Below are 16,971 nucleotides of genomic sequence, written 5' to 3'. Positions count from 1 at the left end.
AGTTGGGTGTATTTTTGATCCGACTTAAATGTGTTTCCCTAACACAGTCTTCTAATCCATGGAGCGTGGGAAAATTGGCATTTTTTCCAATGGAAAGTCAGGAGCATTTTTGTTCCGACTGAAATGTGTTTCCCTAACACAGACTTCAAAACCAAGGTGTCTGGGGAAATCGGCTTTGCAAATAAATGGAAATTGCGAGTACTTTTGTACTCGCTTGCCTTTGTGCAGACTAGAATATGTTTCCCTAGCACGGTCTTCTAAACTTTGGAACCTGGGAAAATCATGCATACACTAGAGGCGAATGAACTTTCAAGTTTCAAGCAAATTCGCGTTTCGAGAAGTACGTACACTTGAGAGATGCAAACTGCAGAGGGAAATGTAAAATAAAATAATCGTTTGATAATTCTTCCGTTCACGTATTTTGTCCTAGGCATCATACCAAATGTAAAAGGACTGTCATTAAATTTACTCATAACGAAGAGCATAATCTATCACAAGGCATGAATTGACCTTACATGGCATTTGTTTAATCTTTTTACTCACAAAGCAAATATATTGAATTCAATTGAATTCGGAAATTGTTGCATTCAATCAAGAATTTAATCAATACAAACAAATAATTGCTAAGCTAAGGTAGTCCCACGTGAACCTTGCGGTTATATAATAGATATAACCCACTCATTTTTTACGAGGTGTTTTACGCGTTTTTTCCAATTAACGCGTTTTTTTAGGAGGTATGTATCCCCCGCGAAAAAAACGTGGGTGTAGTACATTTTTCATTAAAAGGAAAAAAAGTCGTCAAATCGAACATATTTCTAGTGTGCGATTGAAATGATCACATGGTGGTGGTAAAATGAACAATTACACATATCATGCTAAATGGGATAGATTTATGCGTTGTTTCTTATCTAAATTTGTTTAAATAAGTGTAACTTTAGAAGTGTTCTGTGTTAATTTATATTATTTTACTTGTCATTGGGGTACAATGTTACCTGTTGACCAAATAAACAAATCATTATTGAGATAGTAGGCAAATGTATGAAATAAGCTGGGCTTATTCAACTAGAGTCGTAATTGAAATTCTCTAATACTTACAAACAGGGATATGGAGTCGGAGTCGGCAAATTTTTTCCGACTTCTAGTCGTGAAAAACAGCAATCCACTGATATTTTTGTCACAACCGGCTTTCATGGCTTTGAACGGTGCAATGGCAGAATTTATCTTCAAAGCCAAAGTATCAGTTGCATAGTGACTGAAGAAGCAAACACTAAAAAGTTGTTGAATTTGTTGAAATTAATTTGATATCGTAATAGATGAAGTTGCCGATTTGTTCAAGATATTCCACATGCGTTGCGCCGTTCACACAATCTAGTTGACAATTCTTGACGGATTGAATGATCGTTCTGATCCTACCTTGATTGGTTAATTGAGGCATGTTACTCTAGCTGCTAGAATCGAAGGGACAAAAATCTTTTTCATCTGTACTTTTTCTTCAGAAAATGCAAAAATGCAACAAAAATGTAAAAATACTACATATATTGTAAATGTACACTGACATTTGCAAGCCCCGCATCACTCACGTGTTTGGTAATGCTTATACATAATCTTTCTAAATCCAGATTTCATACTATCATCCAATAAAATTTTCGAGCTGCCGCCTCGATGTTTAAACAATTCTATTGATCTTACAAATACGTTCATCGTGACGTTGTTGAGCCGATGTCGAAATTTATTCCTGTTTTAATTATATTCAGAAAAAGTTCTTTCGACGATTCTGAGAAGCGAGACATAGTGAGTTGATTAGAAACAAGGCATCGAAGCACAAAAAATACAAGCGAATCGCCAATTCTTTTTAGACATCTAGCTTTTGCCCACCAATCTTTTTTTTTTTATTCATTCGTTTATTTTTACAGGCTCAGTTACTTAAGTTTAAAGGAGCCGAATTTTTAAATATAATTTTAAAACTATATATATAAACAATTTTCTTACATCTATGGTTAGTAAGGTGGAAAACCGATTACTCGCGGTGTACTCGAGTTTAGGAGGGTGACATGTTTTTAGGAGAAGGATGGGATATAAGGAAATTGTAACAATGTTGATGAAAACTCATTTCTTAAATCTATTCGTATATCTATATTGTATTTACATTTCAACTTATTATACTATTTATAGCAAGGGGACGACCGCAAAGGAAGGAAAGTAGGGTGGTCCACCAATCTTACACATGTTCGTTTTCTGAAACTGTGATTTCCTTCCGGAGCAACTTTACTTTCAGGATTCCTTCTCCAGATCTTGTTAATTCCCAACGTAGAACCCTGAAAACACTTCTAATACAACGCTAGAAAAGATTACAGGACAACAACAAAAGCATGCATGAACCAAAAAATATGTTTTTCACATCAAGTTTCATTCTCGTTGACAGCATTGAACTTAATATTATAAAATTTGTACCAATCTGTACTTTTTGATGAAAAATTGTAATCTGTACCGTACAGAATCTGTACCAAAAACAACGGAAAAATCTGTACTTTTCCAGATAAATCTAGAAGCTAGAAGTCCGAATACGGATGCAATTCTTAATAGAAGAGCAGGGAAAGAAGCTATTTTAGATTAGACCACTGGCTAAAGAAGTACATATCTAACGATTCAGCAACTGATTGAACTTAGGAATTCCATCAATATTCTAGAATCTAGATTCTAAATAATGAGAATACTTCCCTAACCGAGAATCAGTGGTACAAAGCGATCGATCTGGAGAAGCTTCTGTTCCAACCGTTCAACCTAGCTAGAACACTTCAGCTTGAGGAACTGACACCTGGAAAGTTTACGTTGGAATGAAGAAGTCTGATTTTCCGCCTTAGTAAGATATAATGACCAATTACAGATGGAGTTGTACTCTCCATGGAGAGAAGAAGTACACTTCTGGCTAACCCTATATTCAGTCATTCCATGCCATGATTTTAGGGTTTCGAAAAATCAATTATTTCCACTTTTTCCAAAGATGACTTTTTTTTTAATTCATAACTTTCGAACCACTGAAATGTTTCAGATGATCGACATATTAAATTTAAGCCGATGAGTTATCCTTTTATTAAAAAATATTGAACCAACAAAAAATGGATTTTGTTTGTCGTTGTTTTTTGTTGTTTTCATTGTTTTGGCTTTGGATTAGAGGGCGCTATATTTTTTATATTTTTTCTTGAAGCTGAGGATTCTTTACATAACATATCTCAATATCAGAGATACTATTTTTTTCGTTTTCATGATATAATTTTCCAAACTTACCCGATGCTTCGAAAAAAAATAATTTTTCCACCTTTTTTCCATTACAAAAATTCATAACTTCTGAACTACTGGACCAATTCAGATGATCGACATATCAAACTGAATCTTTTGAGTTAGTTTTCTTTGAAAAAATATTACTTTTGGGAAAAATATTGATTTTCGCTTTTGTAATTATTGATTGAGTCAGTTTTTCATAGTATTCTCGGTTAAAAATAGAGGGAGCTATACTTTTTATATTTTTTCTGGAAAACTGAAGATTTTTTACATAACATATCTCGACATCAGAGTTCAAATGTTATGATTTTTTGCAAGAAGTCATTTTTTGATGAAAAGGGAAACATGATTTTTTGGACCACCGGTTAACTTTGAAAAATCATATCTCGAAAACGAAAAAAAATATCATCTCTGATATCGTATGATGGCTTAGTACTAGAGGGTACTATATATTTTTATATTTTTTCTTGAAAGCTGAAGTTTTTTTCACTTACCATATCCAAAATTCAGAGACGCGTTATTTTTTGTTTTTGAGTCATGATTTTTCAAAATTAACCAATAGTGAGAAAAATCATTTTTCGCCTTTTCATTTTTGGAAAAAAGGGGAAAAAGTTGATTTTCTGGACCGCCCTAAAATAGAAATGGTCACCCTAATGAAAAAATAGAAAAATACGGATCTGATGCTTCACGGTGAAGAACAAAATTACCACTTAGCACGGAAATCCGAGAACCGCTATATCGGTTTGGCATGGAATGGCTGTATTGTTAGCAGCAATTTACATCAATTCAAAGAGAAGAATCTTACTTAACGAGAGCCAAATTAACGATGGCCAAGGAAGTACTATGTGGAATATCGGATTGGATTAAAAGTTTGTTGTTGACGAAGGAGGATAAAATTGTGAGTCTTCATCTTCATCAGAGATTTCAGATTTCGATGCTTACCTGAATAACAAAAAAGCAAAACGACGTCACATCAGGAAAGATAGCAAGAAGGAAAACCTGCTGCTGAACATCTTTCGAAGTGGCATCCTAGCTCGTTTGCCATAGATTGAAAAACCTGACCGTTCGTGAAAGATGACAGTACAAGTGATTCCAGCCTGAGCTCATGATGGATGTTGCACGAACGATTTCTGCCATGCCACCAACTCAAGTTAGTTAGTTAGCGTAGGAAGGCTGTTCTCTGCTTTGAAAATTGTGAAGTCAGATCTTCGAGCCTCGATGAAAGAATATTTGGTTGAAGCAATTCTGTTTTTACGAGCAGTCTAAATTTTATTTTTAAAGTATATTTTTAAAGGCTCAGTTACATCTTAACTATATTGACGTAGGACTACGTCTAACCGGAAGATATAGGGGGTGAAATGGAAATCTAAGGACCGTATCGTTAATTATGGGTACGCTCAAAACACAGCTTTATTTCAAATATTGCATTTATTTTTCAGTTCTGATATCAAAATATTGTATCTTATGAATGAAAGAAAGGAGTAACAGTAAAAAATAATCAAGATTCTGATTTTCGCGCCAATGATCGCACCTGCTTCTTGATGTCCCTCATTAGGTTCTGGACAACCGTCTCATCGACTTGTTTGCTCACATTTATCCAATCCTTTTTGAACTGCTCAAGGTCATCGGCTGCCTTGTCCTTCTTCCGCAGTCGTCCCTTCATCAAAGCCCAAAATTTTTCAATAGGTCTTATTTGCGGACAATTTGGAGGATTCATCTCCTTTTCCACAAAATCGACATTATTCTCGCGATACCAATCCAAGGTCAAACGTGCATAGTGGCATGATGCCAAATCAGGTCAAAATAGTGTCGGACCAGTGTGCTTTCGGATGAGCGGTAACACACGCTTTTGGAGACATTCTTTCCGGTAAATTTCACCATTCATATTCCCGAGAGTGAAGAAAGGAGATGATTTCATGCCACATTGACAAACAGCTTGCCAAACCAGCACTTTCTTACCGAATTTTTCGCAAAAAATTGACTTCTCCGCGTTCGGGACATCTGTTCCTTGATTTACAGTGTAAAACTGTGCCCCAGGAAGAGTTTTGTAGTCCAGTTTGACGTAGGTTTCATCATCCATGACGATGCACAGTTCGCGTTTGCTTAAAATCCCATCGTAAAGCTTACGGGCACGGGTTTTCACGGAACTTGCCTGAATTTGGCTGCGTTTGGGACATTTTTGCTTTCTATATGCCTTCAGTGAGTTACGTTCTTTGGCACGTTGAACCATACCGATTGATGTTCCACACTTTTTTGCGCAATCCCGTATCGATAATTCCTTTTTTCTTTCAAATTGCCTGCAAATCTTTTTATCCAAGTTTGGCTTGGATGGCCCAGGTTTTCTGCCGCGACCGGGTAGATCCTTCAATGTATTATACATACCAAATCGCTTGATAGCGTTTTGGACCGCATGGACGCTTACTCCTTCCGCCTTCGCCAATTTTCTCATTGATATTCCTGTTTCGGAGCAGTATCTGGTCACAATGGATTTTCGTTTTTCTTCTGTTAGCCCTCTCATGATTGCACTTTTAGGAAAAAACGATCTTTTAACAATGCTAACTGAACGCTAACTGTGTCAACAACAGGAGAAAAATAAACAGCTGTCAAAACAAGCTATAGTCTTTTTCAGACGGAGACTCTAAGGCGTACCCATAAATAACGATACGGTCCTTAGGCACTGAACAAGTAGGAAAAAATGCAAGATTTGGAACGCTTATAACTCGAGCATTTCTCAATAGATCGCAAAGGTTTTTGCATCAATTGATAGGAAATATATCTACGCATCTATCATAACGAATAACATTTCATTTTTCTTGAGATAAATAATTGAATAATTGTGAAATATCAAGCATTGTCCAAATACACTATGTGCCCATTTTTGATTGGTCCATTTTGTGCTCCTCAAATCGTACCGACCAAAACGGGCAACCAGAGCAGCAGCTAAATAGAATGAAGCACGATTGGAAAGGAAAAAGAAAAAAATGAACGAAACATCGGTCGCAGTCTCACACATGCGTAATTCTCGAGCCAGCCAGTCAGCTTAAAAATCCCCGCTCCGCTGCCGTAACGATCATTCTCATTCAAACCGTACACTACATCGGTTCTCATCACAACACATCAACAAACCAACCCAAGCAGCCATGTCTGGACATGGTAAAGGAGGAAAAGTGAAGGGAAAGGCAAAATCCCGCTCGAACCGTCTTGATCTGGAGTTCCCCGCAAGGGTAGCTAGGCCGAGCGCGTTAGTACCAGTGCACCAGTCCACCTAGCCGTCGTTATATAGTTTCGGCCGCCGAAGTGATCGAGTTAGCTGGCAAAGCTGCTCGCGACGATAAGAAAACCCGCATTCGGAACAGAACACATTCGGTTCGGTGGACATCAAGACAACAACAGGCAGTTGCAGCGAGTGGCGAGTGGCAAACGCAATCGCAAAACGGCATCAGGTAGCAGAAGAAAAAAGTTTGTTCTTTATACAAACTGCTTTGGTGGCAAATCCAGAACAAGGCGGCTTCGAGGGCGTTCGAAATGGTTTTTTTCAAAACCACGAGTACTAAGTTTTCTAAATTGGAACCATTCCATAAAACAAGGCGCTTTTCAGGGCCATTAAACCTTCCAAAAAAGAGTTTAGGAAATAAAGTTCAATGCTTTCTAAAACATTATCCAAAATAATAATAAAACACAAATTGATGTTTTCATAATTTGTTTGCCAGGATCTGATGAGTATGTGAATTTGGCAGTTGTTCTGAGCTTATTGATAGTTGGGGACTTTCCTGATTATTCAATTTTCACCAATTCTTAAATTGTTTCCAGATTGAAAGTACAGTAATCTACAATTAGTTCGACATTTAGCTAATTGGACGGACATGTAATGTGACTTATTTAGTTGGACATTTTTGTAAACATAGAGATCCAAATTATGACCCCACATTGAAAGTCGACACTGTACCACTGTCATCGCAAATGTTCAATTACAGGTTAAAATTACCTCCAATCCGGCACTGAGTGGTGGTAATGCGACGTGCCATTGAATGTAATTCACTGTAAAATATGTGACAAGCTGGATGGGAAGAAATTTTCCAACTGTGAAAGCTGTGGCGAGTGGCAAATGCAATCGCTAAACAGAAAGGTTTAGCCGAACAAGATGGGGATATCGAGTGATAACAAAACAATAAACTCTTTAGACTTTTTTTTAGCCTGTATGTGAATCCAACGAGCGAACAAATCGTAATGAATGTATTTTTTTGCCATCGCTCCCTTTTAACGCTCATTCGTTCGTCTCGTTGGACCCGCCCCTTTGGCTGAGTCTGCCGATTTGTCTCTATCCTGTGAGTGTGTACCGCTAGAGTATAAAACACGCGGACCCCAAAAAAATATTTAATTTTCTTTCAAACCGTAAACCCGTGTGGTTGTACGACATCGGCATCGTGTACTCAACAAAGGTGGAAAAGAGAAGGGAAAGGCAAAATCCCGCTCGAACCGTGGTGGTCTGCAATTTCCCGTAGGTGTATCCGCCAATTGCACCGGAAAAGGTAGCTAGGTCGAGCGCGTTAGTACCTGTGTACCAGTCCACCTAGCCGGCGTTATATAGTTTCGGCCGCCGGAGTGATCGAGTTAGCTGGCAAAGCTGCTCGCGACGATAAGAAAACCTGCATTCGGAACAGAACACATTCGGTTCGGCGGACATCAAAACAACAGGCAGTTGCAGCGAATGGCAAGTGGCAAACGCAATCGCAAAACGGCATCAGGTAGCAGAAGAAAAAAGTTTGTTCTTTATACAAACTGCTTTGGCGGCAAATCCAGAACAAGGCGGCATCGAGGGCGTTCGAAATGGTTTTTTTCAAAACCACGACTACTAAGTTTTCTAAATTGGAACCATTCCATAAAACAAGGCGCTTTTCAGGGCCATTAAAGAGTTTAGGAAATAAAGTTCAATGCTTTCTAAAACATTATCCAAAATAATAATAAAACACAAATTGATGTTTTCATAATTTGTTTGCCAGGATTTGATGAGTATGTGAATTTGGCAGTTGTTCTGAGCTTATTGATAGTTGGGGACTTTCCTGATTATTCAATTTTCACCAATTCTTAAATTGTTTCCAGATTTAAAGTACAGTAATCTACAATTAGTTCGACATTTAGCTAATTGGACGGACATGTAATGTGACTTATTTAGTTGGACATTTTTGTAAACATAGAGATCCAAATTATGACCCCACATTGAAAGTCGACACTGTACCACTATCATCGCAAATGTTCAATTACAGGTTAAAATTACCTCCAATCCGGCACTGAGTGGTGGTAATGCGACGTGCCATTGAATGTAATTTACTGTAAAATATGTCACAAGCTGGATGGGAAGAAATTTTCCAACTGTGAAAGCTGTGGCGAGTGACAACAAATCGCTAAACAGGAAGGTTTAGCCGAACAAGATGGGAATATCGAGTGATAACAAAAACACAACACCAAAGTTTCTTTTCAGAACCATCAACATATTCATAAAGAGTAAACAGTAAACAAATCTATTTTTCAGGTAGATAGGTAGGTATTCACGTAGGTGAAGAAAATAAAACAATATATTTAAAATATATATTTAACAAAAGCTGTCCCCTTTGTATAGTCCTACGTCACTCCGGTTATGTCCCCGACATTACCCACCCGTCTTTTTTTACTAGTAAAGGGTGTGTCACATCAAATTGCATCACGGAAAAAACGCTGAAGAAATTTAATTTTTAGGAATTATATCTTCAGCTTTCGCTTATAATCAGATAAGAGTGTATAGATCACGTTGGCCATGCTTCACTGTCAATTTTTCGTAAATTTGGAAAAATTTCGTCGAACGAAAAAGAGCGTCGTGAATTAATCCTGTGCACTCATTACGAGAATCCGGAGTTGTCACATCGGGACATCGGTAAGATGCTGGGAATCGTCCAATCCACGGTCAGCAGAGTACTAAAACGATACTTCGAGAACCTAACCATCGACCGGAAGGTGAAGAACGGCAAAAATGGATGCTCCGTCAGTGAAAAAGATCACAAGCGCGTAGTTAAGCAGTTTAGACGTGATCCGAGAAGTTCGGTCCGGGATGTCGCCAATAAGCTGAATTTGTCAAGTTCATTCGTCCAGCGGACCAAGCAGCGGGAGGGCCTGCGTACATACAAGGTTCAGAAGGCTCCTAACCGCGACGAAAGGCAAAACATGGTGGGGAAGACGCGGGCCCAGAAGCTATACACCGAAATGCTGACGAAGCCGCATTGCCTGGTAATGGACGACGAAACCTACGTCAAAGCGGACTTTCGTCAGCTGCCGGGCCTGTTGTTCTTCTCCGCAGAGGACAAATTCAGCGTTCCGGAGGAGATTTGCTAGCAGAAACTATCCAAGTTTGCCAAAAAGTACATGGTGTGGCAAGCAATCTGCTCTTGCGGAAAGCGGAGCGCCCCCTTCGTGATGACCGGCACGGTAAACGGGCAGGTTTACCTTAAGGAGTGCCTACAGAAGCGCTTACTACCACTATTGAAGCAGCACGAGGGCCCGACGTGTTGGAGTGATACGAAGCCAATGGGGTCACCTTCGTGCCAAAGGAAATGAACCCGCCCAACGCGCCGGAGCTTCGCCCAATAGAGAAATATTGGGCGATTATGAAACAGGCCCTCCGGAAGAACCCAAAAGTTGTCAAATCGGAGGCGGACTTCAAGAGAAAATGGATTTCTGTTCAAAAAAAAACTACAACCTGACGTTGTACAGAACCTTATGGACGGGGTAAAGGGGAAGGTGCGAGCATACGGGCTTGGAATCGAAGTATGAATAAAAAGAAAATGCCAAAAGTTGTTTAATAGTTTTTATTTTACTGTCTAAAATTTTCAAAAGGATCGGTCTACTGGGCGAATTTCTACAGCGTTTTTTCCGTGATGCAATTTGATGTGACACACCCTTTATATATCAACATGTTTCCTTAACTCTAAGGTTAAGGTTAAGGTTAATAAGGTAGGAAACCGATTACTCGCAGTCCACTAGAGTTTAGAAGGGTTACATATTATCTTTAGGAAAAAGAATTCTAAGTTTTGATGAAATATTAAATTTCTTTTCGCTGTTTGAAGGAAAGACGCTCATATAAAATAAGTAGATAAATTGAAAAGGGGCTTTTAAATTTTCAAAGATCACTCTGGCAAAGATTGATTCTCTGGTACCGATTTAATCCGTGAATCAATCCCTATGAAAATCGATTCGTCAAGATCGATTTTTTTAAAAAGATCGTCCAATCCTACATTAGGGAACTCCCGCAATGCAGGGTTACACAAATTTCCGGGTCAACCACCAACTGCTAAGAGATATTTTAACAGAGTTTTTCATGTATGTTATCAGTTTTTTGTCGATTTGGTAGAGCTCAATTGATTTTTCCCAACCCATAAAATCGAGATGCTACACATTTTTGAAACCTCTTAAAGCAGGGAGGGCATGAGACCGTATTTTTCTGAAACTCGCGTACGAACATAAAATAAAACACACGAAAATTAAAGTATGCAGACCGTGAAAACAATGTCGTGGATTGACTTACTTTCTAGATGAAAAAAAAGAACACTGAAACCACCAATATCAGGACCTGATATTCATCAAGACGGCTTCGATCTGGAAAATTGGAATTTTAGATGTGCAAACGGTGTACTTTACAATGATCTCAAATACTGGTAAAACTATGCATGATTCAAAGTATTATATTTCATGTTCCACGAGAGAGAATAGCCGTAAGAAAAGTTGGCGAATTATAAACCTGTTTGATTCCTCTGTGATCACTCAAACAAGTAACGAGTCGGGAGCTGCATAAAACATGATTTATTTTGTGCTATAAAATAGCAATGTTATGCTACCCTCGCGCTGATAACAGTGTTCTGGTTGATGTCATACACTCTATTACAGACGAAGTATAAATTTTACCACAAAAATCTCAATTATTCATAAGGGGATTGATCACAACATTGGGAATTCCAGTGATTATCGGTTCTTTTCGCTCTTGGAATAATCTCTGAGCACAGGCGGAGAAGCTTCAGTTGGCGAGAGACAGTTATTCGAGCGCTTCGAAAGTGAAAAGTTATGTTGATGTTGAAAAATGAGGCTACTGATATTTTTTGTGTTTTATCTCTCTAGTGTGATGTGTTTGGAAGTCAACGAAACCTGTACAACACCTTGTAATGCGACAGGCAAATGTGTACCAGTACGAAGTTGCGGTTACATTCTCGGCATTCTTAGAAACCCCGAAGCCAGCTATAGAGATTCGTTGTTTCTGCAAAAAAGTACATGCGGGACCATGCCTGGTCCCAGACCGTTACCTTTAGTATGAACATATTTGAAATTCATGGGGAATTTGCAATTATTTTTAACATGAAATTTGCAGGCATGTTGCCCTAATTTGTTGAATCCAGAAGGTTGTGGTGTGGCTGAGATCACGACTAGAATTATCGGAGGAGAAATAACGAAATTAGAGGAACATCCCTGGGCTGCTTTACTCATCTACGACATAGGAAAAGAGCGGATTATCTACAAATGTGGCGGAGCTCTTTTGAATTCGCGATTTGTACTGACTGCTGCTCATTGCATCATTGATATTCCACAGAGCTGGAAGTTGTAAGATTAATTAGATCATAAAAATCCACAACATTTTCACCCTTCCATTTCCTGTTAGACAGAGTATAAGATTCAGAGAGTTTGATGCCATGAGTGAAGAAAACTGTACGGTTGTTAACGACGATAAAGTTTGTCGACAAGATTATGGAGTAGAAAAGGTCGTCGTTCACCCAGGTTATGACAAATCCCGAATAAATAAATTGCACGACATAGCAATAGTGAAATTAACAGAAAGCGTGATGTTCAGCAAATATACCAAACCAATTTGTTTGCCATTTGATGAAACAATCAGTGCTATGCCGATCGACGATGAGGATTTCACCGTAACCGGTTGGGGTCAAACTGAGACCGGTAGATTGTATAAATGTGGATAAATAATGAATGTAATGATCAACATCTATTTTTACAGCTATTAGAAGCAGACTACAACTGCATGTTGATTTGGTAGGAAAAACCAACGAGATATGCGATACCGCCTTCGAAAAAGCCAATGTAACATTGACTGATAATCATTTATGTGTAGGAGGCGAGAAACACAAAGATTCGTGCAAGGGAGATTCGGGTGGACCATTGATGAGACAAGTTGGCAACGTGTGGTACCAGGTGGGGGTCGTTAGTTTTGGTTCAAAATTTTGCGGTTTGGAAGGATATCCCGGAATCTATACAAATGTTGCCAAATATCTGAGTTGGATCACTGAAGTAGTCAATGAAAGCCATTGTAGTGAATTAAATGAGTTAGATGATTAAACAATAAATGATAATTGTAATAGTCAAATCATGCTACCTTTCTTTACAATATGTTTTACTGAATGTGTGTATCAGCTCAGGACTGTTTCGTAGTTCGTGTTGAAAAATTGACTAAGTAGACATTTTTAAAGTGAAAAACAATCCAGAAGTGATTCAATTATACCTCTACCCGATATGCTAATGGCCATCGACTTGTAGCGCTTTTTTCATTACAAATGAAATTTTTTTTTGTGCATACAGGGTGGCGCATAAGTCACGCAACCGTTTTGCACAAAACATTTCGTATAAAAAAAATGTCTCACGATACAAAATCTTTATTCTAAAAAAAAACGATACAAAGTCGACAACTGAACCGCTTAGGAACCAACATGCTCGATAGTTGCATCTCGATCGTTATATTTTTTCCTTCATAGAGCGTTGCGTGACTTATGCAAGATGGGACGCACATCATTTGAAAGCTTGAACTCTCAAGTTGTGGAATATTTTACGAACAAATTTTTATCTCGCTGTGTAGATATAGTGGACAAACGAATCAGGAAGAAATAAAAAATCGATTTCTTTCTGTTTTTTAAACATTTTGTGGACTGACATAAATTTTTGCCAACTAATTCAATAGCAAATCCAATCAAGCCTTATCAAAATTCTCTCTTCGTCTTTGATGATTAATCGGAAAGAGCATTTTTATAAAACGGTTTCATTTAGCTTGATTTGTCTGTATGTGCGGGTAAGACAGACAGTGGGGACAACATGGACAGGTGGTTCATTTGTATACAGTAGAACCCCGATGGTGCTCCCGTGACCGAGTGGTTAGCATCACACCTAACCAGGGTCGCCAACCATAATTTTCAAAAATCAGGGAAAATGAAAATAAAAATCAGGATGAATCAGGATAGCTCATTTTGGGGTATCCGGAAAGTTCGTGCCGATTTTTAGGAGAACAAAGGCATCATTTTTATAGGCAGGCATACATTCATTCAATTTTATGTCCACAGTTTTGTTCCACAACCTTTCTCCGTGCTCATACAGCCTTGAAATTTATGCCTTAATTTTATGCTGTCCATAAAATCGAAGTTCTTGCCCTTGAATGAATTTTGTAGAGACCTGAACCTTACTTGAGCAAACTTCCACTTGTCCTTTTTTAGGCGTTTCCACAACTTTGCATTATTAGTATTGTGGTTCGTGATACTATGACTACGACAATAAATAGCATACATTTTTGAATAATTTATAATTATATACTTTACAAAAAAATGTACTAAATGTCTATAACTCTGTAATCCTTGACATAAAATTCTGCAAAAAGTCTGGGAAATACTGAAAAATCAGGAAGGCTGGCATCACTGCACCTCACATGCCGGAGGTTCGGGTTCGATTCCCGTTCTGGTCAGAGGCTTGTCATCCAGAATGCATTCAAGGCGTGTTATTTGGCAAAGAAATCTCAACTAAAGACTAATAAGAATGACGCAAGTAAAACACCGAATAAACCAAAATATCAAACAGACACCCATATTCCAGAATCCGATTGGTTTGAAACTCGATTTGAGGATTCGATCGACATCAACTTTCGCATTCTTAAATCCGTTTGGCACAGATTTAGTCGTTCTATGCAAATGTGGCCACATTGCCTTGTCGCAAAACAAACGTAGAAATAACTCATCCGTATTCGTGGAGCAATTTGCTCTCTATCAAATTGACAGACCCAAAAGCAATTTTAAAAGTTCAAATTCGAACGAAAATTATTACTACATGTCGTTTGAACACTCAGATGATATAGTCCTGACCCTAACTTAGCTTTTTTCTTTAAATTTTCATGTATGTTTACCGGAACCACTTGCAGCGAATATGTTATTCTGTAACATTGAGCACATAATTGGTACGGTAGAGCTAATTTTCACTTATAATTTTTATTTTAGACGCATGTTTATGCCACCCTTAAAATCGGAGCTCAATGCCGTCTATGTCGAGTTGCGTGGCAGGGTTGCCACATTCGCACAACTCGAATGGACTTGAGCCAAACGGATTACAGAATGCACAATTGTGATCCGTTCGAGTAATTCATTTGATGAGATTTCAGAATACAGACCAGCAGACGGATTTGGAATTTCCATCGATTTCCTCGGTGAAATTCACTTTTTGTTTGAACACACGCGTTGTAATGTGATAACAATGCATTGCGTTTCGGCCTGGCAATAACAAAGGCTGTGTCGCCGTTGCTCATAAAAGCGTCTCGCAAATTAATGTATTGTTGCTTTTGTTGATTGTTCAATTTATGATTACAACTTCTTCCGCCGCTTTGCAGTCGCCTACTATGATTCCAGCAATGTTTCAACAACATGGAGAACGTTCGTATTCTTCAGTCGGTGTTTTATCAGGATTGATAACAATAGCGTGATTGCCATTTTGCATTCCAAGCATATGTGATCTGAAGAATTACAATGATTATTGTGTTCATTCTGTTTTCAGCTCGCCGGTAATGCGCCTGGCTTCAGGCGAATTGAGGTGACTGACACCGAGTTTTCGCTCAGGCTGTGTCAGTCACTGGTGATTGACGGTATAACATATGATAATAAAGGTGACTAATTTAAGCATATAAGCTTATAAGCTTTCCCTTTCGAACAAAAATACCTTCCACTACGATAAAAAACGTTGGCCCTAATACGTTTTTTAAAAATTTCCATAGAGTCGCTATAGCAGCGTGGTACTCAATGTGTTAACAACGTAAATAAATTCGTTATATTTGAAAAATGAACGACGGTAGAATCATTTGGATATTGTTTATATAAAAATAGTAAAATAACAATTTGAAATAGGGGATCGGGGAAAAAATATAGAGTCATATATTTCTTAACCCACATTTATGAAGAATCCAAACAAAATATTCAGATTTTTTTTCTGCTTTGGATCGTCCTAATTGGTATTAAATATACGGTAATCGATATCCTGGCGATATCATATATAGTTTACGACCTATGCTCATGTGTTTTTTGGGCATAATTTCATGAAAACCGGTCGAACCATTTGGAAGGAGTTCGACCACGAACATCGTGACACAAGATTTTCATATATTGGGTTGGGGAAAAAGAAATGTCGTATATTTTCAATAAATGGCAACACTTAAATATATCTTGCGTTGTACTTATCGCATCGGGTCATACTCTACTGCTATTTAAAGACGACAATCTGTGCTATAAGTGTCGTTTTGACAGTGTTGTGATTGTCCTTTTCAGTCTCAAGTTATAGCGCGTCAAAGATGCAGTCCACCAAGCAAGAAATTCGCCATATTTTACTTTTTTTACTACCTGCGAGGTAAAACTGCAACGAAGGCGGCCGAAAAAAATCGTGTAGTTTATGGACCCGATACTGTAACGATTCGCATAGCACAGCGTTGGTTTGATCGATTTCGTTCTGGTGTAGTGGCTGCCGAAGATACACCCCGTACTGGTAGGGCGTCGTGGAAACCGATAAAATCGTTGAAATCATCCAAGTAGACCGGCATGTGAGCACTTGCTCGATTGGCCAGGAACTGGGTATAGACCATAAAACCGTTTGGAACCATTTGCAGAAGATTGGATTCCAAAAAAAGCTGGATGTATGGGTGCCACACGAGTTGACGCAAAAAAATCTTTCAGATCGAATCAACGCCGGCGATGCACTGCTGAAATGGAACGAACTCGTCCCATTTTTGAAGAAGATGGTGACTGGTGATGAAAAGTGGATCACGAACGCCAACCTAAAGCGAAAAAAGTCGTGGTCTAAGCCTGGTGAGCCGGCCCAAACCATCGCCAAGCCCGGATTGACGGCCAGGAAGGTTTTGCTAGGTGTTTGGTGGGATTGGAAGGGAATCATCCTCTATGAGCTGCTCAACTATGGCCAGACCCTCAACTCGGTTCTCTACTGTGAGTAGCTTGACCGTTTGAAGCAGGCGATTGACCAGAAGCGACCAGAAATGATCAATAGGAATGATGTTATTTTCCACCAGGACAACGCTCGGCCTCACACATCTTTGATGACCCGCCAGAAGCTACGGGAGCTCGGATGGGATGTCCTATTGCACCCACCGTATAGTCCGGACCTGGCTCCAAGTGATTATCATCTCTTCCGGTCCATGCAAAACTCTCTTGGTGATACTAAGTTGGCCTCAAAAGAAGCTTGCGAAAACTGGCTGTCTGAGTTTTTTTGCAAATAAGGAGGGGGGGGTTTTATAATGGGGGGGGGGGGGTATAATGAAGTTGCCTTCTAAATGACAACAAGTTTGCGAACAAAACGGCGCATATTTGACTTAAATTGGATAATTTTAAGTATGTTAAATAAAGCGTCAAATTTCGATCA

General features: G+C 38.7%; 2 protein-coding genes across 6 annotated transcripts in view; one reads left to right on the top strand and one right to left on the bottom strand.

Moving 5' to 3' along the window:
• Positions 1-16,971, bottom strand: part of LOC129780057 (glycerophosphocholine phosphodiesterase GPCPD1) — a 129,165-nt gene that overhangs the window by 17,191 nt on the left and 95,003 nt on the right. The gene's annotated exons all lie outside the window — the stretch shown is intronic.
• Positions 11,278-12,670, top strand: LOC129780058 (CLIP domain-containing serine protease B15-like). Its single transcript, XM_055787940.1, has 4 exons — positions 11,278-11,605; positions 11,666-11,895; positions 11,954-12,246; positions 12,305-12,670. Exons 1-4 carry the CDS (start codon positions 11,381-11,383, stop codon positions 12,640-12,642), a joined length of 1,086 nt encoding a protein of 361 aa, XP_055643915.1. The 5' UTR covers positions 11,278-11,380; the 3' UTR covers positions 12,643-12,670.

Source organism: Toxorhynchites rutilus, chromosome 3 (genome assembly GCF_029784135.1).
Source record: "Toxorhynchites rutilus septentrionalis strain SRP chromosome 3, ASM2978413v1, whole genome shotgun sequence".
In the NCBI taxonomy this organism is placed as follows: domain Eukaryota; kingdom Metazoa; phylum Arthropoda; class Insecta; order Diptera; family Culicidae; genus Toxorhynchites; species Toxorhynchites rutilus.
This window is presented reverse-complemented; position numbering and strand designations above follow the sequence as displayed.